Source organism: Epinephelus moara, chromosome 20, assembly GCF_006386435.1.
Source record: "Epinephelus moara isolate mb chromosome 20, YSFRI_EMoa_1.0, whole genome shotgun sequence".
NCBI classification, from domain to species: Eukaryota; Metazoa; Chordata; class Actinopteri; order Perciformes; family Serranidae; genus Epinephelus; species Epinephelus moara.
In genome coordinates, this window is record NC_065525.1 from 15747760 (window position 1) to 15775711 (window position 27952).

Genomic DNA, 27952 nt, shown 5'->3' on the forward strand with positions numbered 1-27952 from the left:
AATAATTTTGGGTGAAGTGGACTTAAGAAAAAACATTTTATTTTCTTCAGTTAGTAGTGGTGTGACAGAGACAGGCAAAGCGAAGGCCTGGAGGGAGGTAACAGATGCTGTTAATGTTGTCTCCGTGGTACAAAGAACTAGAGGTGTCAGAGGTGAAGCGTAAATGGTTTGATATGAAACTGGAGGCAAAGAAACACATAATAGGCCGTAAGGTGAATCAGAAAAAGTCTCACAGAAACTGATTTCCGCTCCGACATCTAAGAGTGGGCTACAATGAGTACCGGGCCATCAAATCACAGCATCCGCGGTGAGAGGACACGGAATTGTGTGCGCTTTTACGCACGTGGGTGTAGGTAATCACGGATATTTGATGTGGGAAAGATGTAGCCAGATGTATTACCTGTTTAAGATACGTGTCTGTCTGTCCGTCCGTAGCACGAGTCATGTGCGCCACTTCACCACCGACCCAGCGAATAACGCTCAGGCGGAACAGATCATTATGCTCAGACGGAACAAGTGCCGAATTACGACCCCGATCACAGGATCACATTGTCTCTTGCGGGGTTATGAGCTACGAACTCCCACTGATTAGCTGAACATGTATCGATCTTTTTTATGAAGTAAAGATCGTGTAGTCCCCAGATGTCGGAACGAGATGAAACGATAACTGCGTTCACCTTATGGCCTATAAGCACACACAAAAATTACAGCGGTCACCAAACAAACAGAAGATTCATTTGTGGGGTTTTGAATGAAGTGGGAACGGCCGAAGGCCGAAGAGGCTGTGATCCGGCTGTCCTTACGGATATTTTTATTATCATCATTCAACATGTAGAAAGAACGTGTAATCTATTGAGTCGATTTACATAGATAATTCACAATCATGAACCTAATCTGGATCTTAAACCTGCTAATTGCCAACTAATTTAACTAAATCTGTTATATTTTTAATATTTTGTCATGTTTAGATTACGTGTTTCAAAGGCATCTGTGTATTGTGTACATAACAGAGCGCAATACGAATTAAAATTGTAATTTCCAATAGTGACAAGCAATATTTATGTGCTTTACTACATTTACACAAGCACTACGAGTGGTCAGGAGCAGGAGGAGATTTTGTTAGTAGCTACGAAAAGATTGGAGCTACTAAAATATTGATGAATGCGGACACGCACGTAAATTTCCGTCTGCGAACAGTTTACACACAAATTCCTTCTGCTCACGTTTCATGAATGAGACCCAATGAATGCTTCACACACATCTCCACCCTGGCAGCACAGAAGATCTATAAAATCAGCACAGTTGGGCACCCAAGATTAGTGTCATCAATTCAGTATCTGACCAAATGTCTCCCCTTCTGTTCTTGAGTTATGGCGTTAAATAATGGCCAGAAAAGTGTTTTGCAGAACATTATGATATCACAGTGAAGCTGACCTTTAACCTTTTGGATATAAAATGTCATCACTTTATTATTTTCTATCAGGCACAGTCCGTTTGTTCCACCAATTTAGTTCATTTTTTCAAACTCTTGTACGTATTGTACTCCTATTGTTACTCTGTTAGGCACTATTTTTTTGCTTTTGCTCCTTGAAAACAATTCTATCTTGTATATCTGTATATTTTGCCAGGTATTTAATACTCTACTGTTCTAAAACTGGGCCCAGTGAGTGACCCTGACCTGGGGAAGCCACTGGTTGCCTGGTTGTTACTGTTTGTGAATCATCAAAATTGTGGTTACTGTATGTAGTGTTACTGTATTTTGAAGCATTCTATGGCACAAGAATTTTCTTCAACAGTTCTGTTGAATTGAATTGAATCAGCATAGAAATTCTTGAGTTATAGCCAAAAACATGGTTTGTGAGGTCAAACCGACCTTGACATTTGTCCGTTGACCACCAAATTCTAATCAGTTCATAGCTGAATCCAAGTGGACGTTTGTGCCAAATTTGTGGAAATTCTCTCAAGGTGTTCTTGAGAGATGGCGTTCAAGAGATTGGGACAGATAGACAGCCTGACAGACTGGCAACCCCAAAACAACTGGGTTGGTTTATTTCTATTACAGACTGTCTGAGGTATAGATTATTATGATCTATGAAAGGCATCAACATCTGAGGAGGATTCACTTCATCGTTATGCCAAAGGTGCAATACCTTTGTGGGGCTTTCTTGGATTAGCTAATGATTAGAGTCGCTGCCTCTGACTGTAAAAGACGTTTGTGAAATTATATTATGGCAAAAAATGGATTATGTAAAGCCGTGCAATCCTTCCAAACCAAGGTAATAAAAGTGACATGGTATATACAGTATACATACCAGCGATGGAGTTAAATAAATGCAAAGCTCAAACACGTCCTCACTGATAACTCAAGTAGAGCTGTGTTCAGGAGAACATTTCTGTTTCTTACTTGGGAATTCTCTTTCAAGAGCTGCTTTCCCCCTGAAGGTGCATCATTCCCAAACACTTGTGACTTGCATTATATTACATAACACTGAAAAACATGACAATTTTAAAAGCAGTGGTTTAAGTGGCAGCTTTTCTGTGGGTTGTGTGCCGGACAAAATGGAGAGCACAGGATGTCCGTGGTCGGGTATGCCAGAATACATTGTAACCACAAAACTCCACAGAGGCAGCAGCTGCTGGTACATCTGCTACAGAGGGAAGACCCTGTTCTCTGAGATGGACAGCAGCTCTGAATTCTCTTTCTGACTGCATCCGCTCTCTATCTCACCATCCTACGCTCTGCCTTGTTTCTGTCTTCATTTTACATAAGGCCTGTGTGGCTCTTATGTAAGGCTGAAAGAGTGTTGAGGTGTGCAGTGAAGGGGAGAAATGGTGCGGAACTTACTTAGCCAATTCCTGAAGGCCCTCCAGCAGACGCTGAGAAGTCTTGCTCTCTTTAGCTCCCAGCGACACCATGAGGAAGTGGAGGTCGTTGAACAATGTCACGTGATCGTCGGTGTGAGGCTCCGTTACCTGGAGCAGCTCTCGCCAGCGGTCCTTCACGCACACACCTGACACATGCACCAACATAAACACAGAAATATTTCTACAAGGCTGCACGAAGGCAACAAATCATAAGACAAAACAGATTTTTGAAATCTCAGCAGGTCATTTAGTCTGTTTTGGTTTGACTAGAGTGAAAAAGAAGCAGTCAGAGGTTGTGCTAATTACAGTTGTTACCTTTACTCAGATTAATGAGGTATGATAACTGACATTATCTCACCTCATTAGCAGTTTCACTTAAGACCATAGTATCTTAAATTCTCCTAAATTAGACGCTGTAGTCGCCCTTCAGCCAATTAGCAACACATTAACAAATGTTGCAGCACCTTCATCAAGCCAATCTGTGTAAATTTGGGAAAAAAAGGCATGCATCATTTCCAGAATTTTAATCACACCCTTGTAAGTGGCATCCAAGATATCCTATGTGATAGATGGACCGTAACATTAAAACTCCCTTTCCAATTTCCTTAATGCAGACAGTGATTACATTGCCAGCACTACCTTGTACATTCCCATATCAGCTTGCATCTTACCCTCCATTTCCAGCCTGTAGAGCATTGAACAGGCATCAACAGTGTCCAACATGGATCCTGTGGCTTTACACCGTCTGAATACCTAAACATAGGACACATTTTACTGTTCACCTTGAACATGTAACTACCTCCACACAATGACATTTGTCAGAGAAATACAACTTTTAAAACAGGCACATTTATGTCTTTCTGGATTCCCTTAATACGAGTGTTTAAACATTCATGAAACTTGTCTGACTTGATGTGAGAGCTCCTGTTGTGCTCAGACTTATGGCCAGCGGTAAGTAACATTATGAAATGTTCTTGTATAGGACAGGACAGTAAAAGGCTTTACTTCCAAACTGTCTAACTATTTTTAGATTGGATGAAAAAATAATCAGCGTTGGCAGCTGACACTGAAATGTGTTATCACATTGACTTGACTTCCATTTGCACACAGTTGACTTTTTGACTCACAACAAGCACAACACATTGCTTTTAGTGTGCATCCCCTGTGTGCTGCTACATGCGTGGCTCATGAAAGGAGGATGTATGCACTCTGACAGGTATGTGCCACTTAGGTTTTGATGAAAACCCGACATAAACCAACCTGAGAGTCGTATATTTGTAGAGCGGCATCGTACTGCCCCTGTGGAGGAGGAAGAGGTGAGAAAGATGAATCTGAATAACTCCAGACTTGAGAGATAAGCGGGGTTGATAGATTGTGTTGCACAGATGCAAACACAAATTAATCTCGCAATATAATCAACTCCAGACTTCAAATTACCCAGGGGAAAGGATATCATAAATACAAGTTCCATAAACACTCCTACTGCCAACTACTCGCTTGACTGAGAAAACTCATTACAATCTTTACCTTCTCGATGAAGTATAGAGCCCAGTGCCAATAGTTATGACTGGCCAGCACGTCAGATACCTAGAATTTAACAATACATATTAGAAATATTTTTCCTTAGGCTATTGCAAAGTGTGATTTGATTTATTGGACAAACTATTCAGAACTGTACAAGGTTGCTGAGATGAAATTCATCAGAAAAACACAGTGCTGAGGAGCAGTCAATGCTTGTACCTGCCAGTCTTTCTCTCGACTCTCCATGAACTTCAAGCCTTTGTCCACCTCTGCTTTCATCTCACAAACATGGGCTACAGAGTGGACAGCCCAAGCATCGTCTGGAGTCAGAGCGAGGCCCTGCACAAGAGAGTTACTCAGTTTGAGGTGAGGAGAGGTAATACAGATGCAGAAAAATGCTATATTTCTTACACCACAATAAAATGACTATTCAAACGTAATGGCATGCTCAAGTCTCAATTTCTATCTTTCATTTGGTCTAAGATGTTCCTCAATCTTCTTCTCAAGTGACCCTCATGTCAGGACTATTATGTATGTATTACGCATTCAGCACAGCAGAGTCGGGCCGCTGAGGGCTGGATGAGCTGCTTATTATCGGTGTTCGACAGCAAATTACTTGGTGAATTGAACTGACACAAGCAGCACAGGCACAGACCGCCTGGACCGCCCAGTTACAGTAATGGCAACAACGTGTACAGCAGACTATGACGGAGAAGAAAATCTCACCTCCATGGCTTCTTTCTCAGCCTGGTCATAGAGACGAGTCTCAAGGAGACCAAAGGAGTACAGTCCCTTTAGATAGCTGAGGGCACAAACACACACACACACACACACACACACACACACACACACACAAAACTCTCATTACAAAATCCAGGATGGAGAGAACTTTTCAGTTTATCAAGGATGATGAAAAGCAAACACTGGTTTTGTGAGCAAACAAGCCTCGAGCAATAACAATGACAGTTTGAGAGTGATTTGAAGTGACCCCAATTTGCTTTTTAAAAAAGTCAACATGATATTCGGTGTCAACTTTTGTGCACTATCCTTTACTTTTGATCATGCTGGTAACTGCTTTCACATTATTGCCATGTAGGAATATGGGCTTTTATTTTCACTGTGATAATGTTGTTGGATTTGTCTCCATAACGCAGACATAGCTCGAAGAAATCATTGTTGTGAGGCATGAATGTTATCATCAAATGTTAAAATATGAATAGGATTTTTTTGGGTCTGACTCATCTATATACTTCGACTATGTGCTGTTAAAAGAAAGATGTGAAAGAAAACAATAATTCACCGCTTCAAGTTGTCACCCATAAAGGGCAAACATGATTGTAGGGTGAAGACCGAGGCTACCCCCCCCGTGTCTGAGAGATTACCCTCTGCAGGACAGTATGGTTCAATCACCACAACAGACTCTTCTTGAAACACTTTCTACCTTCCCAGAACCACTTTCCTGACAACCACCAGCTAACCAGCCATCTCACTGTATCTACACTATCTGTGTTTGAACATCTTTGTGTGATTTTGATGATCCTGTAAACTGCATATGGTCTTATTTTTCTGTTTTGCCTTTTTTTTTGCATTTATGCACATATTTAGTTCATATATCCATAATTTTGGGCCATGTTCTGTGTCTTCATAGAATTTGCACACATTTAATGAGCTACTCCAGAAAAATGCCATTTTTAAAAAATCTGCATCAATTGATTTTCAACTTGGACGTAGCAGAAACAAGTTGTGAACACAACATTAATATGATGAGCCATATTCAAACCATCAGCACCTCATTATAATGCTTAGTGGGTAATGGTGCAATCACTTTCTGTTGCCTCAAAATGGCGCCTGACCACACCTCATGTTAAAGGGGAACTAATGTTTTTTTCAACCTGGGCCCTATTTTCCGATCTACTTTCGTCTAAGTAAGTGATAGAATGTTCAATATTTGACATTTCTCCAGTACAAAGCTAGGGCTGACCTGTCTGCATCCCGTGAGCGCACGCTATATTAAATAATAGGGCACTCAGACAGTGTCAAACAACGTCAAAATACGTCCACTAAAAGTGCATTTTTTTCCACACAGATAGGCTCAGATTGTTAGTATAATTATCCGACAACATAACAGAAAGGAAAAATGAACGTCTGTGTTTACCTTTAGCTGGATTCGGACATGTTTTTCTGCCTGTCTCTGCTCCCTCTCTCTGCTCGTCCGCTCTTCAGTTTCAATGAGCTCTGCCTCCATGTACGTCCGTGTACTCCGTGTTCAAATAAATACAGGCGGTCATCAAATTTAAATGGCTCATCCAGATACAGTTGGTCAAAATCGGGTAAAAATTCGGACATGTTTGTTGTGGCAAGTCAAAACACTCACTCAGAGAGTGAAAGTCTGGCCCTGAAATCTCACATCTCGCGAGATTCTTCTTCTTTGGTGTTTTACGGCAGTTGGTCTCACGAGCCATCTGAATTTGATGACCGCCTGTATTTATTTGAACACGGAGTACACGGACATACATGGAGACAGAGCTCATTGAAACTGAAGAGCAGACGAGCAGAGAGAGGGAGCAGCAACAGGCAGAAAAACATGTCCGAATACATTTGCTACTTGCACAACATGGGTGCTGGCCATGACACTGATAACTGCATAGATCTGAAACTAGCGAGGACAGTTGCACTGCACTGTAAGCCACTTTGCACTGGATGTAAGGTAGTGCCCTACATGTCTATTTTGCATGCATTAAAATTTGTCTTTTATATATTTTAAAGCCCCCCTTCACTCGCATTACATATATCTATAAACTAACTAACCACTATATAGCCACTGAGTTTCTACATGTGATTATAAATTTATTCAAAATACTTCTCTTGTAATGTGTGCTGTCTTTTTTACCCGTAAAATGGCATATGTGGTTTCCAGTGGGGCAGCACCCTGGCAACAGAGTCCCTCATCTGAACTTGGGCTCCCGAGTAGAAGTAAGAGTCGTGAGCAAACTTGAGAGCCACCATATCAGTGGGGTGATCGACCAGAATGTCTTCCCATACGTCACAGGCCTTGAGAAAATTTCTACAACAAACATGAGTCATTGTTAAAGACAATAAAGCAACGAAGGACAACAGAATGAGTGTACCAGGAGAATCACAAAGACGTCAATATACTTTGTGCTGAATGCAGGGAATTAGAGGCCCTTGAATAACAAAAGTATCCTCCAAGACAATATTGACAATAAAATGTTCTCTCAATATTATAGTATATCATACTTTACCGTAGGGAAATAAGACGCTGCAGACAGAATACAAATATTACTTACTAGCCTGTGAATGAAATATACAGAAGAGTCTTGGCACACAATATAAGAGATGAATGTGGATCTGAAGCATGTGACTGCATCACATGGGGACAGACAAAAGGAGCTTGGGGATGAATGCATATTGCCTGGTAGATAAAACATTTTTGTAGTCTTGTGCTGTCTAAAAGACTTCTTTCACAGGCAAACTATCTCCTCTGGCATGACGATAAACAAAACTGATCTCTTCTCTATTTGGATCTAATGCTGACTGACTGCGCTGCAGCCCTCACTTCAAAACATGTTATATTAAATCAGTTAAAACGCCTCTCTTCTGGTCAGATTTATAATACTGGCACTTGTTAAAAAGGGGGTAAAAATTAACTCAATAGCTCAATTATAATCAACAATCTGTCTTGGACTATTTTATAGAATATATTTCACATTAAATCCACAACAGGATGACTTCCTATGTGATTATGACAGTGTATGTTTATAGAAAAAAGCAGTTGTATGCAAGTGTTGTTTTTGATATGACCACCAGTGAGCACCTGAGTCTCAAATTGTCAAATTTACTCATAAATTTTATGTTTTCAGGCATTAGCACTTTCACCTTTCAGTTCCTTCTAATTTAATTTACCACAACTTACACTGAAGAACATTTAAATGATAAAAATTTCGTCCTGTCAGTCATATGTCGAATGTATTAACTGAGATCTTGGATCTACTTAGCAAACCTTTTTCTGTTGGGCAGCTTTGGGTTGTCCATTTCCAAATAAGCATGTAACTATTCGTTTGAAGTTTGAAAATGTATTCAGTAGAGCTGATCTAAATGCTTCAACTGTTGCCATGGTAATCGATGTCCAGATCAGTATTCAAATGCTGAGTTTTCCGTTTGTTTTGTTTTTTGAGTGAACTAGTGGAGGAGATTACAAGAAGGGGGCCAGTGTCAGACATGACTGAGGTCAGTGTCCTCAGCAGAGTCATTGATTCCCACGTCATACAATTAAACTGGCTGTCTGACGAGGCGAAGGAACAGGTGAAACACAATGCAGATTCTTATCCGTGGCTTGCAACTGTAGTGAAGCGCTGGCTTTGCATCTAATGATGTGGCCCAACCCACAGCATTCAAGTTGTTAATAAGTTACAGAAACATTGCTTGCAAAAGTCCACCTTCCAACTTCTCTTCCCGCTCTCTATTGCTCTGTCACGCACATGCAGCGGTACCAAGTTCTTCTAAAGTCAGGTTAGGTTGGGTTGGTGTTGGCGCTTCCCATCAAGGCTTCGAATATTTGCAGGTAATTATCACTGAAGCTTCGAAGCCCCAAAAATGGAATTCAGGACAGCCTTGGTATTCCATTTCTATGCCATAAGATCTTATCTTATAATTAAATAATCTGCTTTTAAATTAATATTTTAAATAATGACAGTGTTTAATTTGTTGTTTACATGATGACTAATAGTTTTTATCAATATTTACAACTTTGATCCATCTTGATTTCATAGCTTATCAATGCATGTTGGGACCCAACGTTACAACTACAAAGAGCACTTGTAGTCTTGAGATGCCTCTTTCATAACCACTGACCGCTGTAGGGGCCGAATTTTTTTTTTTTGCCTCTGTTTTGACTGTATTTCCTTGGACCACCTGGCTCTGGATCTTACCCATGTGAAAAGAGCTCCATAGCCTTAACATGGAGCCTCTCTCTGGGATAAATGTCCTGGCTGTTGGCCAGCTCCACTGTTCGCTTCACAGCACTGGCCAGACGCTCATTGAGACGGGTGGAGGTTGCTGTTGACACCAGTTCCAGCCCCGTACTGATCACATGGCCCATAACTGCAAGGAAAACAGATAACACTGGTATTTTCTTCTGGACTTTCTCACTGCAATTCAACATGATAAAAATAATTAGAGGCACTTTTCTTTTCAAGCAGAGCCAGATCTGTAAAGGGGCACATTAAAGTCAGTGCAATTTTTGTTCATGGTTAATGAAAACAGGAGTCAAAGTCCGAACATGATTGCACATACTTGGCCAAAAAAGATGATTCTGATAAAGTGTTAATTTTAAAGTATACTATGCAGGATTTTCCTTAACAAAAAAAGACCACCGGCTGAGATGACATGAGACAGTTTGCTCCAGTCACAAACTTTCTCATTTTACAGCTAAACAGTACACTAAAACCCATTTCTGATAACATCTGAGGTGAGACACAGGCAATGCAGTAACAAAAGTCTTGATTCATATTTGATTAGCGCTGCCTAGTTTGACAGTTTGACCGCAAATCATGAGCAGTGACTGAAATAACTGACTCCTCGTCTCTGATTAGTTGTTATTCATGTGTAGCAGTAGGGGCTCTGAGAGGCAATAGAGTAGGCAGACGAGTATGATTTTTTCCACAGATTATCTATCTCAAGTGGATGTGACAGTTTCAGCAATTATGACACAGGGTTATTTTTACAAAACCTTCCAATTACAGCTTAAAACAATCTCTGTAAGGCCAGCTGTCCAACATCTTAATTAATCTGCAACAACAACAACAGCTACAATAAATATTTAGGTGGTTACAAAGTTACTAATAGTTCCAAATATTGTTTGACAAATACATTGTTTTGCAATGTCTTGATACTTGGCCAACTTTCAACACGCTTTGTATCATAATAATGTGGGAAGTATGTGTGAATGAACTATAGTAAACTTCCTTCCATCTACCCAGTGCCCGGATCACTCCCGGCTAAACTCTGCTTATTGACAGGTTTTTCTGGCTTTCGGACTGTTGTTCAAACTACAGGCTGTACCTCCCCATTTTTGCATTTTAGCTTACCATTTTAGTGTAATATGAGCTCATTTGTTATCACCCCGCAGCCATTGTGTCAAACAGGCGAGTTCACATTACATCACCTACTGTACTAGCTGGAGCATTTATTGGTCTGGTGCAGTGCATTCTGGAAGTTGCAGGTTTTCTACCTCTTGAGCAAAAAGAAATGCCACAGTCTTTCTCCTCTGTTTCCTCTGGTCATATGGCACCAAATTCAAAAGTATGTGTGTCTTTCTACTGCACAGACAGTCTAGCAGTGAAATACTTTTCAAAAAATATTCAGTTCTTTTAACTATGATTCATGATAATATTGTTATTCATCTTAAACCTAAATGACCTCAATTTGTTTTCTTTATGTAACCATAACAGACAACACTTAAACGGTCTGATCCTGTATTTTCAGTTATAGTCAAAAGCAGCCTCTAAGTCCTCGGGAGCATCAATAATTGTTGAACCCACACAACAACAGCTTGATTCATTTGCATGAACAACCATCAAACATTTAAAACACTTGATGAGAGCTCAAACTCAACACATGGTGATAAACAGCAGCATCTATAACATCAATTACAAGTCACACAGATGCTTCGTTTAACAGACAGGTACTGATAAAGCTCTGCTTCACAAGGCCAACAGGTCAATGGTTTTGCTAAATAAATGACAGCACAGAGAGTCATTGCTAAATATCCAAGGCTTCATCATGTTATACAGGCACAGTAGACATGCTGACTTGTTAGAGCAGGAAAAGCACAGGTCTAACTATAACATTAATTATACAACAGCTCCGAAATTGTACGTCATTCCACTGAATACCTGGAGCTGGTTCCCCCAAATGGATTGAGGTCATTAGTAATGTATAAATCACACCTGTGCTTTATTTGCACCTAGGTTTTTTTTTAACATATCAGAAATCATGTCATTAAAAAGGTGTATTTGGAAAGTGTCTGTTGAGCTGAGCATGAACTTTGCCTTCACAGGTCATGGTCGCTTCCGTTTATGTGCCGAGATGACTCATTATGACTAGCCAAATTTTCCTTTGTTCAATGACCCCAAAGCACGAGAGATGATAAGCTTTTATGATTATTGCTCCCTCTAACTAGATCTAGGACTTTGAGGAACTGACCTCGTCTGTGTTTATTTAAAGTGTAGGGGGTCAAAGTCATATTTAATTAGGCTATTTTAGCAGTGGATAAATTTAGCACCGTTACGTTCATCCCTTCCTTGTGTTCTTACTCTGAACTTTAACACTGATTCACTGTTGCCTCGTTATATATAATTTTAACTGTGCTGCTGCCTGAGGTTCCATGTCTCATTAGGACCTGGTAAAGTAAAAGGTTAAATCAAAACAATGAATAATGTTTGACCACAAATCTATTTACCAAAGTTAGGGTCAGCTGCCTTGATTGCAGTAAAGCATCCTTCCAGTCCTCCCAAGGTTTCATCATTCCGCCATTTCACAAACTAGGAGACAGACAAGACTGAGATGTTAAGTGGAATTTTCTTTTCACTGACATATACAGTAGTCTACAGACAACATCACAGTGTGTATACTGTATGTGTATGTGTATGTGTATGTGGAGGGCAGAGGGTTTCTTTTTGTTTGTTTGTTTTTTTAGTGAAAGCTATGTGGGCTTTACCTGAGAGAGAATGGCGTCAAATAGTTTGCAAGCCTCATTGCTGCTGGTGGACAATGGAAGACCTTCAGCACTCCACGCCTGTAAGAAACAGAAGCATCACGATCAGTGTTGGAGAAGCTAGTTTAAAAGAATAGCGTCGCAAGCTACTATTTACTTCACACTGAAGAAGGTTGAACCACAGCAAAGCTACCCTAGGATGAAATGTACACTGCTCAAAAAAATTAAGGGAACACTTAATGGTCACAGTATAACACCAAGTCAGTTAAACTTCAGGGATATAAGTCTGTCCATTTAGGAAGGTGAATCAGTTTCACCTGCTTTGGTGCAAATCAAAGTGACAACAGGTGCAATGGAGAGGCAAAAGCAAGACAACCTGAAAAAGGGAATGATTTCACATGTGGTGCCCATAGACTGACTGACTGATTCTCCTCTAGTTTTGTTGTTGTCCTTGTCACTACTGGTAGCATGAGGTGGTACCTGCAGCCCAATCGGGTTGCACGGGTCCTCCAGCTCCTCCAGGATGGTACATCCATACGTGTGGTTGCAAGAAGGTGTGCTGTGCCTCCCAGCAGTCTAAAGAGCATGCAGAAGATACCGGGAGACCGGCCCTTACACAAGGAAAGCTGGACAGGGCCGTAGAAGGGCATCAACCCAGCAGCAGGACAGGTATCTATGCTATCTGCAAGGAGGAACAGGAGGAGCACTGCCAGAGCCCAACAAAATGACCTCCAGCAGGCTACTGGTGTGCATGTTTCTGACCAAACTGTCAGAAACAGACAACATAAGGGTTACACGAGGGCCCAACGTCCTCTAGTAGCACCTGTGCTCACAGCCCAGCACTGTGCAGCTTGTTTGGCATTCACCAGAGAACACCAGAACTGGCAGGTCTGCCAATAGCATCCTGTTCTCTCCACAGATGACAGCAGTTTCACACTGAGCACGTGACAGGCGTCAAAGAGTCTGTAGACGCCGTGGAGAACGTTAAGCTGCCTGTAACATCATCCAGCATGACCAGGTTGGTGGTGGGCCAGTGATGGCCTGGGGAATCATATCCTTGAAGGATGTCATAGCCAATGGTACCTTGACTGCTGTTAGGTACTGGGATGAAATCCTCAGCGGTCCTACACATAGGACAAGAGAAACACGGATTCAAGGTGTGAGGTGTGAATCTTTGTCGGGTATGACGAGAACAGCCCAGCCTACATGGTCTATTGTCCTGACAATGGGAAAGTGCAGAAGCTCAGACAGGTGCACTGGAGCATAGACATACACAGACTGACGTGACATCAGATAATAATAGCCTTGAGGTGAAGAACTGAGCTAGCAAGACCAAGCAAAACCTGTTGTGAGTCTGGGACGTACTCGGGACCAAGTTCCTGTTACTATGCCTGAGGTGAACAGCCAAGCTCAGACATGACCATGAGTTTATATCCCTCCAGAGTGAGGAAGAAGCCAGGTTATTTAAGTGCATAGGTATCTGGTGAGGAGAACGATCAGGTACTGACTAACACAGATTATTGTAACAGATTAACGGGTAACGTACCCCTAATATTCAGAGAGGCTGTAACATCATGTCACTAAAAGGAATGGATTAATGCGATGAATGACGAAATGCAATCACTGAGAGAAAGTGACACATTTACCCTCACCAATTTGCCTGAGGGTAAGAAAGCAGTAGAGGTAGGAGGTACAGTAGAAGGGTATGCACTTAAGAACAATGCTGATGGATCTGACAATACAAGGCACAACATGTGGCCAAAGAATACACTCAAAAGATGGATGCAGACTATAAGGAAACCAGTTCTCCTACTTCTAACCTGAGCACCAGAGCAATATCTGAGTGTTGATGCAAAAAGCAGCACAGGAAAACCCCGTTTTACAACAGATGGATGTCAAAACTGCCTAACTACATGCACCGATAGGTTGCGATATTTACACGAACGACCAGGGGTTTATGAGGCGAGATCCAGGGTTCCAACAGGCATTGAAAATCTGGAAAAGTCATGGAAATTTTACAGTGACATTTTGGCTGACAATAAACATACCTCTAGTATGTGTCAACGTTTTGTGTACCATCACATACGTTTCTTCATTCTCTCTCTGTGTTCTGTCTCTCCCTACATGTATGCCCACTAGATGAAATTGTGCTTGACTCTGATATGTTTGAAAAACACTGGGTATGTGGGGTAAAAAAATGATTATGGGTCCTTAAAAAGTCATGAAAAAGTTTTTACATTTTGTCCATAAAATGTGCGGGAACCCTGGCATAAACAAAAAGTTGGTGTATATAAAGTCCCTATATCGCAATACAGGGGAGGAATTGGAACAAGATGCTGCACTTCATACAATATCCAACTGATCACTGTGTTTAGACAAGGGAAACAGAAAAAGAAAGTGATCATGTTAATATGTGTTGATGACTTGATCATTGTTGCCAGTGATGAAAATGCACTGAAGATTGTGAAGAAAATGCTCTTAGCGAAAAATTCAAGATGAAAGACTTTGGTAAAGTGAAACATTTTCTCAGTATTGATTTTAACCAGAGTGATGAATGTCTGAAAATTTCACAGAGGAGATATGTTGAGAAAATACTAGAAAGGTTTGACAAGCAAGATTGTAAACCCAGAGCGACGCCTTGTGAACAGAAGTTAAATAACAGAAAAATACAGAGATACAGTGGGTAACCTAATCTATCTGGCTACATGTACAAGTCCTGGTGTGAGTTTTGCAGTGAGTTAACTGTCATAGCTTTTAACTGAGCCAACAGAGGATAAATGCACTACTGTAATGCATGTACTGAGACACCTGAAAGGCACAAGTGAGAAAGAGGTGTGTATCAGAAAATGTGACTATGAGAGACTATGGTTACAGGCGAACAGTCAGTGATGCATAATGGGCAGTAGATGTAACTCACAGATGAAGCACAACTGGTTATTGTGTGAGCCTAAATGAGAAAGATACTGATTTCACAGTTCATACGGTCACCTTGTGAGGCTGAGTGTACGGTGTTAGCTGCAACCACAAAAGAGTGACATGTACCTAGTAGCCTAATAATTAGGGGTGGGAATCACCAGAGGATCCATGACATGATATTATCACAATACAATATCAATTTAAAGGAGAAGTCCAGTATAAGACCAAAATTGTGACAACTGCTCCTTTTCTGAGAATTTGGCTTTCCCCTGCCTGGCTTAACAGGCAGATTTACACATGTCTATGGCCGTGTGTATATCTCCTTTACATGGGTGTCGCCAACTGGCAGGAAACCATTGCAAAGATGGGACACAGAAAAGAAGTACAAGAAGAAGGTTGGCGTTGTGTTCAAAGACATCGTACTGCGAAGGTTGTTTACAACAAGTAATCCAATGTGCAGTTGTTTAAACTCATTACAAAACTTTTTCGTTCATTCTCGTAGCACTGTCGAGCCGGCACTTTCACTGGGCTAAAAGACTACAATGACTACAACCTTGTCGTAAACAACCCCCTTTCCGTTTCCGGTGGCGGATTACTACCAATGGACATTGAGGCTTCCTATAGAAAATCAATGGATTAGACAAAATGTTGAATAAATCATCACAGAAACCACAGTTTGCTACTATTTTTATGTCAGAACATCACCGAACACCGCTGACCACTCGGTGAGTTTTGGCTCCGAAAAGGAGCAATCGTCACAATTTTGGTCTTAACCACTCTATTTCATCATAAACAACCCAGAAATGGGGCTCAAAGTGCAAAATACCGGACTTTTCCTTTAAATATATTGCGATATACTGAGTATTGCGATTGAATATACTGCGATATATTGCAATTTATTACCTTTTTTTTTTTAACTGTAAATGATGTCCCCAAAGGAAAACTTTGTCAACATCTGTTTTATCTAATAAGATAAAGTTTTCTGTCTGTTCATCTCACTTAAGCCATTTTTTTTCCAGCAGCAAAATGTATGTAGTGGACTTAAAAAGCGTTTAATTATATTATTCTAGTAGGCTATCTAAAGTTTAATTTGTATTTGTCATATAAGTAATTTATACAATACAAAAATACTTGACACTGTGTGACAGTACGACACTGCCACACAAACATATATATATATATGTTTGTGTGGCAGTGTATATGCCTTATCGATTTTTTCCTCCCACCCCTAATAATAATAGATACTCCTGACTAATCAAGACCTATAATATTCAAGTTTAAGTTTACAAAGTCTGATAAATGCATTGCCTGAGCATACCTTCACAGCATTAGGGCAAAAGAGGTGGGGCTGGTCGAAGGAAATTGAATTACAGTAGAGAAGCAATATAGAAATAATATAAAAATTAATTACTTTCCTTTTATGGCCCAATATTGTTTGTAGTTCCATTTTTTAACTACCAACAAATTACAAAAAATAACTACTTGAATCACTGTGCACATGTGAATGCAGCTTAACTACCAGACAGCTCCTGCAAAATGAAGTGCAATGACTGGTTTAGTTGCATGTACTTCACTATTCCCTGTTGGGATGCAGATATTAATAGTATATATGAGTGTAAGTTGTGTATTTTTACACAAATGTTGCCACCATATCACTGACTTTCAAATCCGCCTGAGAAAAACTGTGCACACGTCACCAACCTTCAAAATAAACGGGTTTAACACTGATAAAGCCTCAGTTTTCAAGGGCAGATAAGCCCGTCCTGACAGAAGTTCGTAGTTCAGACAGTTATGAAGGACATTATTTAATCAGTGACTTAGCTGTATGTACATTTTGTGTCAACTCAGAAGGCGAACACAGTTAAAACCCACCCACCCCACAACGTCCTCTCACGCTTAAGTTTACTGTTACTTTCACTGATGCGAACATAACTGCCACACTATAGCTCGTGATTTTTAACCGTTATACTGCGAGTGTCGTGTCCTCTCTTGTGCTAACTCTTTGCCGAAATATTTATCTTGTTAAAGCTGTAGCTACTTTTTCTGAAGCCGCAACACTGACCTTACAGTCCCTGAAACTTGAAGCCAGCATGATTCAGATGGAACTTTCACCTCCCCAAACTTTCAAACTCACACTCCAGCTGCTGCGTCAAGCTAATAAAACGAAATAAAGCCGGAAGTCAACTTTAGCTTACTTGCTCGCTTTCAAAATAAGTGCGTGAACAAAGCGTGTAAAACATATTTGTGTCAAAATAACGCATACTGTCAATAATACACTTTTAAAGTTTACATTTTACTAATTTATTGGGGAGCATGGAAAAAAAGTCAAGCTGTTACCCCCTAGTTTTATTTGCTTATTTTATTTTGTTAATTTCCGAGTGCCATGGGGATGACATTTTTTGTATGCGGAAGTTAGCATACTCTCAAAAAGCCTTTGGAATTTTTCCATTGGACCTTGGTTTATTGCCGATAATAAACTCTGTGGCAAACAAACATTAACCATACTTACACATTGAGCAAGATAATCTTCACAAGTAAACACTTCTTTGATAATTGCTGAAGCCTGAATGCAATCGCCAGAAGAACAAAAGCTAAGCTATAAACAAACCATACTACAGCAGCATGACCCAAGGTTTTTTTTGTTTGTTTTGTTTGGGTTTTTTCTTAGGAAAAAGTACATTTACAAAACAGCAGGTTCAGCAATATTCAGCATGTGACTTGGAGAATTTCTGTTTGTTAATAAAAAATTTTGCATGACTTAATATCACCACCATGACAAGACTGTAAAGGCGTGGCGCAGCGTGATGACTTTCTGTAGTCTCATAAAACCACTTGTATGTGACCGCCTTTTTTAAGACACATAGAAGCTTCTAAGTTCACCAGTGGGGTAATTACTGATGGATTTTCTGAAAGTGTCTTAAGCTTGTGTTAACCACACACCTAACCAAAATCCCCCTGACTTCAAGACAAGGGAACCGGGAGTGCAAAATTGCCAAGTCATTTCCAGGTTTTAGGACTCTCTAGTGGGGCCTCTCGATCACTTTTTCAATGTTAAAGAGCTATTCCACTGATTAGACACATAAACGTTAGTTTACTTGTCCTAAGGAGGACTATTCAGCCAACATCTGTGGCCCTGAAGGAGCTCTGTCAAGTCTGAGGAAATTAGCCTTGGTGACATAATGATAGCAGAGGGTTTGAATAACCCCCTTGATGAGGTAATCAGAGTTATCCCAGTCTGTTTGAAGACTTAAAGTTTTCAACAGGGAGGGTCTGACACAGGGTTCCTACTTTTAACTTTGCAGCACTGGTGGTGAAAGCAAACAAATCTGTCCACACACTATAAAATTTTCTATTTTTCTATAAAAAACTGTTATTCATTTCCATATAATTATTGTCGAAGTGACAGGGAGCCATTGAAGAGGGGATAAAGAACCGCATACACCTCTGGAGTCACAGGTGCCTACCCCTGGTCTAAAGAGCAGTTGCTCTTGGTTGCATTATGGGAAATGTAGGACACTTTTTTTACGCTTGACACGAGGGCCTCAAAGTCAGTGTTCTCTGCCTCTGCAATTTGATCCATGCTGTATTCTGTTGAGTCCGCACCTTTACAGAGGTGCAACACTACATTGCCAGACTACTACCTCAGTGGCTCCGTCACAGAGACAGCCTAACTTTGTCCCATATGTAGCTATGGTTTATTGAGTATTTATCAAAATATATATATATGCTACTTTACATATACCATGTCTCAAAACCCATGTAGCCTGTAGGGCTGGAAATTGGCACCAGCCACTGACCAAATGCTGGTAACATATGCAAGTTGCTGCTATATTGCTTCATTCACCAGCCAACATAACATTAGTAATCTATGGAGCGGCTGGTCAGTTTTGGAACTCAGCAGCCATAGTGGCAGGCAGACAAAAACTTGATTTCCAACCCATGTAGCCTGACTGTCATACGTAATACACATATACATTTGGGTTTACAGCTCATTTTTGCTGCAGTATCTCATGTTCTCTGCAGAAATAAACAGGTTTTAGCCTAAATCAGCCAAAAATTACATCACTTCTATCCTGTAATTGTCACTCATAGCTGTAACACATTGAAAAGAGAGGCTTTAGCAGACAAACACTTAAAAGACCAACTGCATTGTTTTATTGCCGTTTTCAGCATACATCCAACACCCCTATGCATTTTAGCTACATGAAGCATTTACATTACAAGTCATGTGTCAACGGAACAGTTTAAAAATTAGGATTCATTTTCTTTACATATAATACAGTTTTGCACACATGTTAATAAATATCAATACAATCATGTCAAACTTATCACACGCCACCTAAAACAACAACCTTTAAAATTATGTCACTTTTTTCATTTTATTCACAGCTCATACCATGTCATAAATATAGCCTCTAGTGTTTCTGTGCTGTAAAACAGTGACCACCTGGATTTTTTTTTACAGTCGTCAAAAAGGCTATTCGATTTGACTGCCCACCAGATAAACCGCGACGTTCCCGTTTGATGCAAGTTGCTCGTAAAGCACTTTGCATGTCTTCAGCGCCCCATTTAAAATCATCTGCGTGGTTGTTTGGGGACCTGCTGTAGAAAAGTGTTTGAAAAAGAAAAGTAAAAATCTTGAGATCCAGTGGGATACACATATGTGACTACCTCAAAAACAAGTCAGCTCAGGAAAATAAAATATAACTTAATAGAGAATGAAAATGAAAAAGGCATCTTGTTCAAGGGTAAAGTGATAACACTGCCATATACTGATGTGAGCGGTGTGTAGTGTGTAAGTCCTCGCGGTGTACTCCTCCGACACTGCAGCATATCCACCAACAGAGACAGTCCTGTGGCACAAAATGAGTGAGCTACGCTAATCTCCTAACGACAACAGTGAAACAACGGCTTCATTAACGATAACGTCTCGATGTTGACACACACGGTAGGAAACTTATCTGAATTTAAAGACACAGTTCCTTCAAAGATGAATCCTTTCAACAGTTGGTTTAACTCACTACTGACTACCATAGTAGGAAACATGAACATCCGATCTCGAATATGGACAGGATTTGTAAACGTGAACTGTCAGTGTGATATACAGTGAATGGCATGTCAAGGAGAGGCCCATCATTATCCAGTCATGTGAAATGCTTCAATATCCATATACAGTATAGCATAACTCTGTATTCTATGTCCCAGCTATCAAGGACAAGGTAAAGTTCTTCTATGTGCCTGCAGCCTTCATTCCTGACATGCAATGGCTTATGGGTGCATCTGAGTCATGCACAAGTGCAAGATAATGAGATTCTGGGCACTCTCCTGTGAATGCATAACAAAAAATGTTTATCTGTTAAAAGCAAACAAAGATAATAAATACATAAAAGAAAAAAACATGGCCATATTTAATGGATCCTTAGTGTTGAATCACTAAAACACTCTGTGAGGGGAGAGAGAAAAGAGCCTTTTATGGTGTCTTTATGGTTCCTAAGGAAGTCAGTTTGTCACTGGGTAGAAAGGCAGCTTCAGCAGAGGATGTCCGTCCTGCAGTCAGACTGAAGAGGAGAATCTGAGATTGAGGCTGGAGGCGTCAATTCAGCATTTGAACGCACCTCTGTAGCAGTCCTTTTTGGAAAAGAGAGGGCCCTTATCCGCCGAAAAATGTGACTTGTTCTACACAGCTATACACAAAAACACGATTCTTTACAATTCCTTTACATCAGCAGGACCGAACTGCATTCTTCCCTTTAGATAATCGTGAATAAAACAAGTCTTTAAACATTCTCCCAAAGGTCCCCCCCTATGTTTGAGAGGATCCACTTCAAGGCTGGGATGATAAAGCTGTAAATGTACTTGCCTCTCCGCCCTCAGAGAGCCGGAGCAAGCAGAACTGCAAAGTGATGAACTGGGACTGCCTTTGGGCAGAGGATATGTAAACGTTGCGGACCGCTTCAATGTCAGAGGCAGTCGTAGTGTTTGTGTGTGTGTGGGGGGAATCTTTACACATTCACTGCTGCGGGTGTTCAGCAGACTATTCTGATCAAAGATGACCTATCAAAAGTCAACTCGCAATTGTTTGGCTCCTGTTAAGCCCAGTTGAGGTTGAAGCCTTTGGAGAGCATAACGGCCTCCAGGTCCTTGTCCTCCTCCTTCTCCCGAAGCCTCTGCTCCTCCAGGAGGGCCACCAGGGCGTCACGCTGCTCCACCACCTCCAACATCTCATTCAGGATCTGCTTCTCTTGAGCGAGCTCCTTTTCCGTCTTGAGGTGGTCTGAGAGAGGCACAGGGAAACGAGGAGTTAAAGACAGTGAGCAGATCTAAAAATTCAGAGCTAAAGTGACACTCCCGCGTTTACCTTCAACAGCCATTCGCTCCCTGAGTTCCTGCTGCAGTCGGCTCTGTCGGTCCTCCAGCTCCAACTCTCTGGCACTTGGGGACAGAAATAAAAAAATGGTGCTTAGTTTGTTTCAGAGATGAATCACAGCGTTCAGCGTTTATGCTTTTTGGCTGCACCTTCATTTATCGAGGCGGGATTTGTTTGTAATTATTAGTTGTTCCAAAAAATGATGAATAGTTCATCTAAAAGCTTTTAGTAAGTGACAATGAGATGATAACGCCGGACAATTTAATGACTTGTCAGGGTGTGATAAAGTTGTTGCTCTAAATGGATTGTGAATGTGATCACGCATCATATCGTAATGTTGAGAAATGATTATGACTTCATACGGGCTAACAACCTTTTTAAACTCACGATGTAATAATAATCATAAAAATAAGGGGGTAATGAGTCAGCATTATTTTATCTCCTGTGTACTCTCTATTAGGTTATAATTGCCTTGTACTTAAATGATGGAATATTATTACATCATCGGGCTGTTTATCACAGGTATTACGGTTTGCATTACATTTGTAGGGATGACAATATCCTTTATTGGTCGCTTCATTGCTTTGTTTGGTTCAGGATTAAATATCTCAACAACTATTGCAGACAATCATGCTCCCAGGAATCAATCCTCATAACTTTGATAATCCCTCGCCATGTCCCTGCAGCGCCACTCCCAGGTTAAATTTTCCGCTTGACAGACTTGAGCTGATGGAAGGTTAGCTCTTAAATTAACCTCCAAATTCCCATCAGCCCCAGCTGTACTTTGAGAATAATGTTAAAACAGCTTGCTGTATGTATATTATCAAGACAATCTTAGGACTAGGCTCAAACCAGAGCTGAGCCTGACGAATTGCATCTGAAGGTGATGAGTGTTAATCTGTGTTTACAAAGTCCAGTTTAGTGTGACATTAGATGCTGGTCTTGTTTACCGTTTACAGCCATTGTATTGTTATAAACCAAATAAAAATTCTGAAAGTATTATTTGACACATACATGTGTACCTATGTGACTATTAGGGCTATGCCATGTCATCTTGTTCACGATAATACTGGTATAATTTTTAATATGACATGAAAAATTTGTATCATGATACTTGTGATATTTTGGCTTGCTGACATATTGACGTCATACTGTTATCCACGGCAACAACAAGCATGACTGAAAGCGGAATTATTAGCTACTCCGCAGTGGTTCCAAAAAGACGAGCAGCTTCAGTAGTGTGGAATAAACTGTGGCGTCCTGAATGTTTTATAAATAGCCCCGGACTTCTCAGACTCCTTTAGGGAGTTACTGCTCAGAGGGAACTCATTCAGCGGCTCCTCTGGCAGCAGCACAGCATCTGTCCCTCTCCTCTCTTGCCATGCACACACAAGAGTTGGTGTCGTCGAGTGATTTTGTCATAAACCTTTGGTAATGTAAACCTACGTGATGCTCCCGACTCCACAAAAAACGACATATATGTGAATGTGCAACAGTTATAGTGGCATAACAGCCTGTCACAGGTTACATCGTGATGATTAGAGGAGAAATGGCATTAGCATAAAGGTCCAGGTGGAAAAAAAAAACCAACTCGATCATTTAGGATTTTCCTAAAAGAGAAGAAAATCGCCTGTGGATTAATATATATGTCGATCCCAGGGTACATTTTTTTGTATTGTGTAATTTGACGTAGATTTAATTTTGTTGAACTATTAATACTGTATACAGAATTTGAGTCTCACTCTGAGTTGCTGTTGTTGTTCACAAACTAAAGAAATGAGAGATCATTTTTGCTTAGTTTTTATTGAATATCTGAAGGCAAACTGTTGGGTTGACAAGTAAAACTTTATCACTTATTTTGTTGCCATATTTTCTTTAATTACTAATTTGTCATATTACTCTCAAATATCGTGATATTATTGTGAGGCCATATCGCCCACCCTAGTGACTATATATTCATATTCTCACCTACCCCCTTATTCAAGTAGTAAAAACCAAAATCATATAAATGTCAATTTAATTTGGCACGCGAGGATTATAATTTTGAGTAGTAGAAGTTTGTATGCAATCATTTTTAAACAAACACCTGTTTTATAGACATATCTAATAATTGTTTTGCAACCTTGCCTGAACCTGAGTGCTCACAATACTTCACCAAATTAAAGTTGTTCCCTCTGGCTTCTCCCATCCAAGTGGATAAATGACCCAACACAGCGGCCAGATATTACGATCACAATATCTGGTAATTCATTTTGATTTGATTGAATCACCAGGTATCATTATGCTAAGTGTTGTCTGTAAATAAGCAACCTGTTAATAGCCAACACTTTATCAGGCTGGGGTTTAGCTAGGGTCAGACAGTCTGATGCTGCTGTACTGTATGACTGTACTGCAGCAGCCTCCCACTCAACATTAGCTATCCATCAGTAGTGTAACTAGATGTTGTCTTAGACTTTGGATACTGTATTATTGCATGTGTTGTAAATTTTTCCTGGTTTCAAAACATTCTGTTAATGCCAAACCATTTTCAGGCCTGGAAAACGTTTTTCTAATATCATAACTTTTCCAGAAATTCCATGACCTTGGGAACCCTGATAAATATATAAGGAAGGCATTTCAGACTAGATGCTTGGTTACTACAAGAGCTGACATAGCAACCAATATATCACAGCTTATCTATGCTTCCTGGAGATGAAAAGCCCCTTTGATGAATCAATCCACCGATTAGCTAATCCATCTCAACAGTTTAGTAATGTACTTACAATATCATGAGCTCTGACTCATAGCGGACCAGGGCATTTTTCTCCTGCACCAGCTTGAACCACTCTTGCATTAGCTTGGGATCGTCTTTCTTGCCCATGCCTGGAGGGAAGGAGGAAGCACAGAGTGGGAGTAAGACGCCAGATGGCCCGGGAGATGACACTGATGTCACACAGACAAGGACTGACACAGGCAATGCAATGACAGCCAAGCCAGGATGTCCTCGGGGTGGGGGTGGGGGTGGGGCGGTGAGGTGGAAGGATGGACTCGACACCAACGTGGTCAGTCACGCCATACTCAAAGATGGCGCACAGAAGATGGCGTGGAGCTACAGGTTTCAATTTTTGTGAATACATACATACACGCACACGCACACACAACCCACACACACACACACACACACACACACACACACACACACAATCGGACAATACCTGTTGTTGTAAAGCTGAGAGTTTGTGTTACCCAGTTTGGACTTAAGTGTCAATTGTAGCTGCTCTTTGGGAGCAACTACCTCCTCCTATCAGTTTGTTTTTTTCAGTGTGGGTGGGTAGTAAGAAAAGAAAAACACACAAACACACCAATCAGCAGCTACAACATTACAGAGAAGTAAACCCAAGGACCCAATGGAAATTCTTCATCCTCCCCTGCCCACATATTGACCCACCAGCAGTAAGAAAATCCTTTTACATCCCATTCATGCTGAGCGTTTTGAGGGTGGAAAAAAAAATGCATGAATTATTCCGCTGTCTTTACATATTCAATTACAAGGTCAAATGTTCATGGGATGGCTTATCATTGAGACCAATAGAGGAGCTCTCACACTGCTCTATTAAGTCTGCTTTAGGGTAAAGCATGTTCGGCGCTGCTGGCATCATGCAGAACAGCTGCACACGTCTCCTGCAGTCCCGCCGAATGCACAGAAGACCAGTCTACATGGCATGCTTAGAAAGGTCTGCTGCTGCTGGGACGATGCATCCTTTTTCATTTATCTGACTGCAGCAGGTGGAGCCAAGCGGTTTCAATGAAACACCAGGAGGCGAACCTCGATGCAGCGTGACATACTTAGCTGGGGAAGAGGAGGCTCTTGCAAAACGAAAAGGAAAAACACTGTACACACATAAATCGCATGGTTGTGGTCTCGGGGGGGTGGCTTTCGCTAATTAACAGACAAGGGATAGAGAGAGGCAAAGCTGGAGAAGAGCTGCTCACACTGGAGAGGAATACAGCATGTGGAGACAAAGGAGGAATTATAAAAGCAAGGCTGAGTTTCCAAACCTGTCCTACGAATGGATTTCTTTTTCTCGTCTCTTAAACTATTTCAACCTGCTCCACTGTTACCACCCCTCAGCCCAAGGCTCCCAACACAAAGAAGAGCCACCGGTACCAGGCGATAAAGGAACAAAACACCAGATCACACACAGACACAAAAGCATGTTTCTTAGAAGCTCAGGCAAAAATTTCCACCGACAGGTGTTAGATACGGGAACAAACCAGATGATCCATTAATTTTTTAGGACCCTGTTTTGTGTAAGACTTGAATATTTATAACAAATCATCAAACCATGCAAGTTTCTCACTCCACGAACCTGCCCGCGAGCCAGCCGCGTCTCAGGTGTTCACAGCCCAGTTTTGTTATCGTTTTATGATTACATGACACTCCTCACAATTAGTCAAGGGATACAAGACAGAATTCCTAAAAACAACTGCAGGATGCAGCTTTACGATTAATTAAGGCTACACAGAAAACAGAACACATGCTGCTGATTAAAGACACACTACAGCAGAGTAGTTTCCCCTTCATGCGAATGGTGGTAGAGAAAAGATCTTTTTTCCTATTATTCAATTTCCTGAGACACTATGCTTGTGTGCATTACATCTACAACACACCGTATAAGTATAATGAATTCTGCTGCTCAAACGTGTGTGTTGCTGGGCTACAACTGACCTCCAATCACAGCTCAGTAACTGCGACTAGACATACGGCAGTGTCTCCTGATTTGACTCACAAAAAGTAGCCCAATCATCATAGAAGTAGTCCAATGTTAAATTTTCATTAGGATTTTTTGTTGTTGACAGTTACTCAGTAACAATGATGACACTTTTTTTTACAGAGTCTTTTGGATAATGTAACATTAAATATTAAAAATCATCAATAATATATGTAGCTTTGACAAGTCTTTGATCACAGAGCTATGAGGAGTAATAACTGAATAAGAAAACAAGTTTCAACCTGGTTGCAATAAACTGAAATGACATTTGGTTTTGATGGCCACTACCTGTAATATTTAGTCGCCTAATTAAATAAAAAGTAGCCAAATCTGGCAACGCTGCACAACATGCCTGTCGAGCTTTGGATTTCACAGTTCAGAATGAGAAAGGTGAATTATGCTTACGTAAGAGCTACACTGGCGTATTAAAAGTTTCAAGTATCAAAAGTTTGGATGGTAGTGTCTTTTTTTGCAACACCAAGAGCCAAAGTGCAAAGACCTTTACACACTGGGGGTGTTTTTTCATGTGATTCATTCGCACATCAGTTTATTTTTTCCGATTTTTTGTCGAGTACTTTGACACAGAATATGAATAAGTTATTTTTTTTCATAACAAGGTCGAACATTCTGAGCTCTCTCACCTCGTGTTAAGGCATCAACTAGTCACATTGTGCGAAGCAGACGTCACGTCACAATGTCACGGCAATGGCTGACTTGTTGATCACTTGTGTAGTAGACAGACTCCTGGTTAACTGCTGCAGCCTATAGTCAATAGCTTTTCTACTACTGGACTACCACCTAACACCTACTGGACCAACATTAACATACCAAGTTTACAATGTATCCACATCATGGTAAATTATATACAGGTCTGAAAGCCTGACAAGCCCAAGATAATGGTATAATTTGAAGGAGGGTTTTGTGTAACCTAAATATAGCCTTACTCTTGCCTACAAATGAATAATGGACCTCAATCTGTCCCACAGACATCCTAAAATATGTCCTAAACTCTCAGTCAGGTTCACTATGTCCTGATTTCAACCTTCGTTCAAAATCTTTGGGGAGTTTATAAACGATGTATAAAGTTTAGAGTGTGACAAACCCCAAAACCAATGTTTCCCCTTTTTTTCGAAGCCTCTGTGGTGGCCATCTTGGACTTTCAAAATGGCGACCATCCATGACCTGTTTTTAGCTGGATCCCTCATGATTAATCAAGTGGGTCCTGAGTTTAGTAGTTAATTGCAATTTTTTTTCAAGCCAAAGAAACACATGGGACCATTTCCAATACATTAAAAATAGAATTTTTGTAAAATGGGTCATAACCTGCCTCTTCTTTTTGTCAAGTGAGGAGGAGGAGGGCAATGTCATCATCATTTTTTCTGAATAATGAGCTTGTGCCAATCTGTTCCAGCCTGATACTGAACAAGTGTAGCAACTGTCGCAAAGTCTAATCACTGCCGGTATAAATAGTTTTAATGCACAATATTTGCAGGTGAGTATTTTGCATCTTTATTTTAATTATTCGTCACGTCCCCGGCATGTAAAGGCCTTAAAGGCATAATGCACCCAAAAATAAAAATTCAGCCATTATCTACTAACCCCCATGCCGAGGGAGGCTCAGGTGAAGTTTTAGAGTCCTCACAACACTTGCAGAGATCCAAGGGGAGAGGGGGTAGCAGCACAACTCCACCTAATGCAGGCTGGGCGCCCCAGATTAAAACGTCCAAAAACACATAATTGAAACCACAAAATATCTCCATACTGCTCGTCCGTAGTGATCCAAGTGTCCTGAAGCCC

The 27952-nt window shown here is 40.7% G+C and overlaps 2 protein-coding genes across 15 annotated transcripts in view; both read right to left on the reverse strand.

Annotated features, from left to right (window-relative positions):
• ttc38 (tetratricopeptide repeat domain 38) overlaps nucleotides 1–17179 on the reverse strand; it is a 21174-nt gene extending 3995 nt beyond the window's left edge. The window contains exons 1-11 of the mRNA XM_050073311.1: nucleotides 17100–17179; nucleotides 12125–12202; nucleotides 11867–11948; nucleotides 9336–9507; nucleotides 7277–7450; nucleotides 5113–5188; nucleotides 4606–4725; nucleotides 4393–4452; nucleotides 4126–4164; nucleotides 3537–3618; nucleotides 2846–3011 (exon numbers count right to left, since the gene is read on the reverse strand). Of these exons, the coding sequence (XP_049929268.1) occupies nucleotides 2846–3011; nucleotides 3537–3618; nucleotides 4126–4164; nucleotides 4393–4452; nucleotides 4606–4725; nucleotides 5113–5188; nucleotides 7277–7450; nucleotides 9336–9507; nucleotides 11867–11948; nucleotides 12125–12202; nucleotides 17100–17129 (1079 nt within the window). The 5' untranslated portion in view covers nucleotides 17130–17179. The remainder of the gene's footprint in view (nucleotides 1–2845; nucleotides 3012–3536; nucleotides 3619–4125; nucleotides 4165–4392; nucleotides 4453–4605; nucleotides 4726–5112; nucleotides 5189–7276; nucleotides 7451–9335; nucleotides 9508–11866; nucleotides 11949–12124; nucleotides 12203–17099) is intronic.
• A 2001-nt stretch (nucleotides 17180–19180) lies between these two features.
• Nucleotides 19181–27952, reverse strand: part of mical3a (microtubule associated monooxygenase, calponin and LIM domain containing 3a) — an 81267-nt gene continuing 72495 nt past the window's right edge. For all 14 annotated transcript variants that reach the window (XM_050072356.1, XM_050072353.1, XM_050072340.1 and 11 more), the window contains 3 exons: nucleotides 24167–24266; nucleotides 21396–21469; nucleotides 19181–21311 (listed from right to left, as the gene is read on the reverse strand). In XM_050072356.1, the coding sequence (XP_049928313.1) occupies nucleotides 21127–21311; nucleotides 21396–21469; nucleotides 24167–24266 (359 nt within the window). In that variant the 3' untranslated portion in view covers nucleotides 19181–21126. The remainder of the gene's footprint in view (nucleotides 21312–21395; nucleotides 21470–24166; nucleotides 24267–27952) is intronic.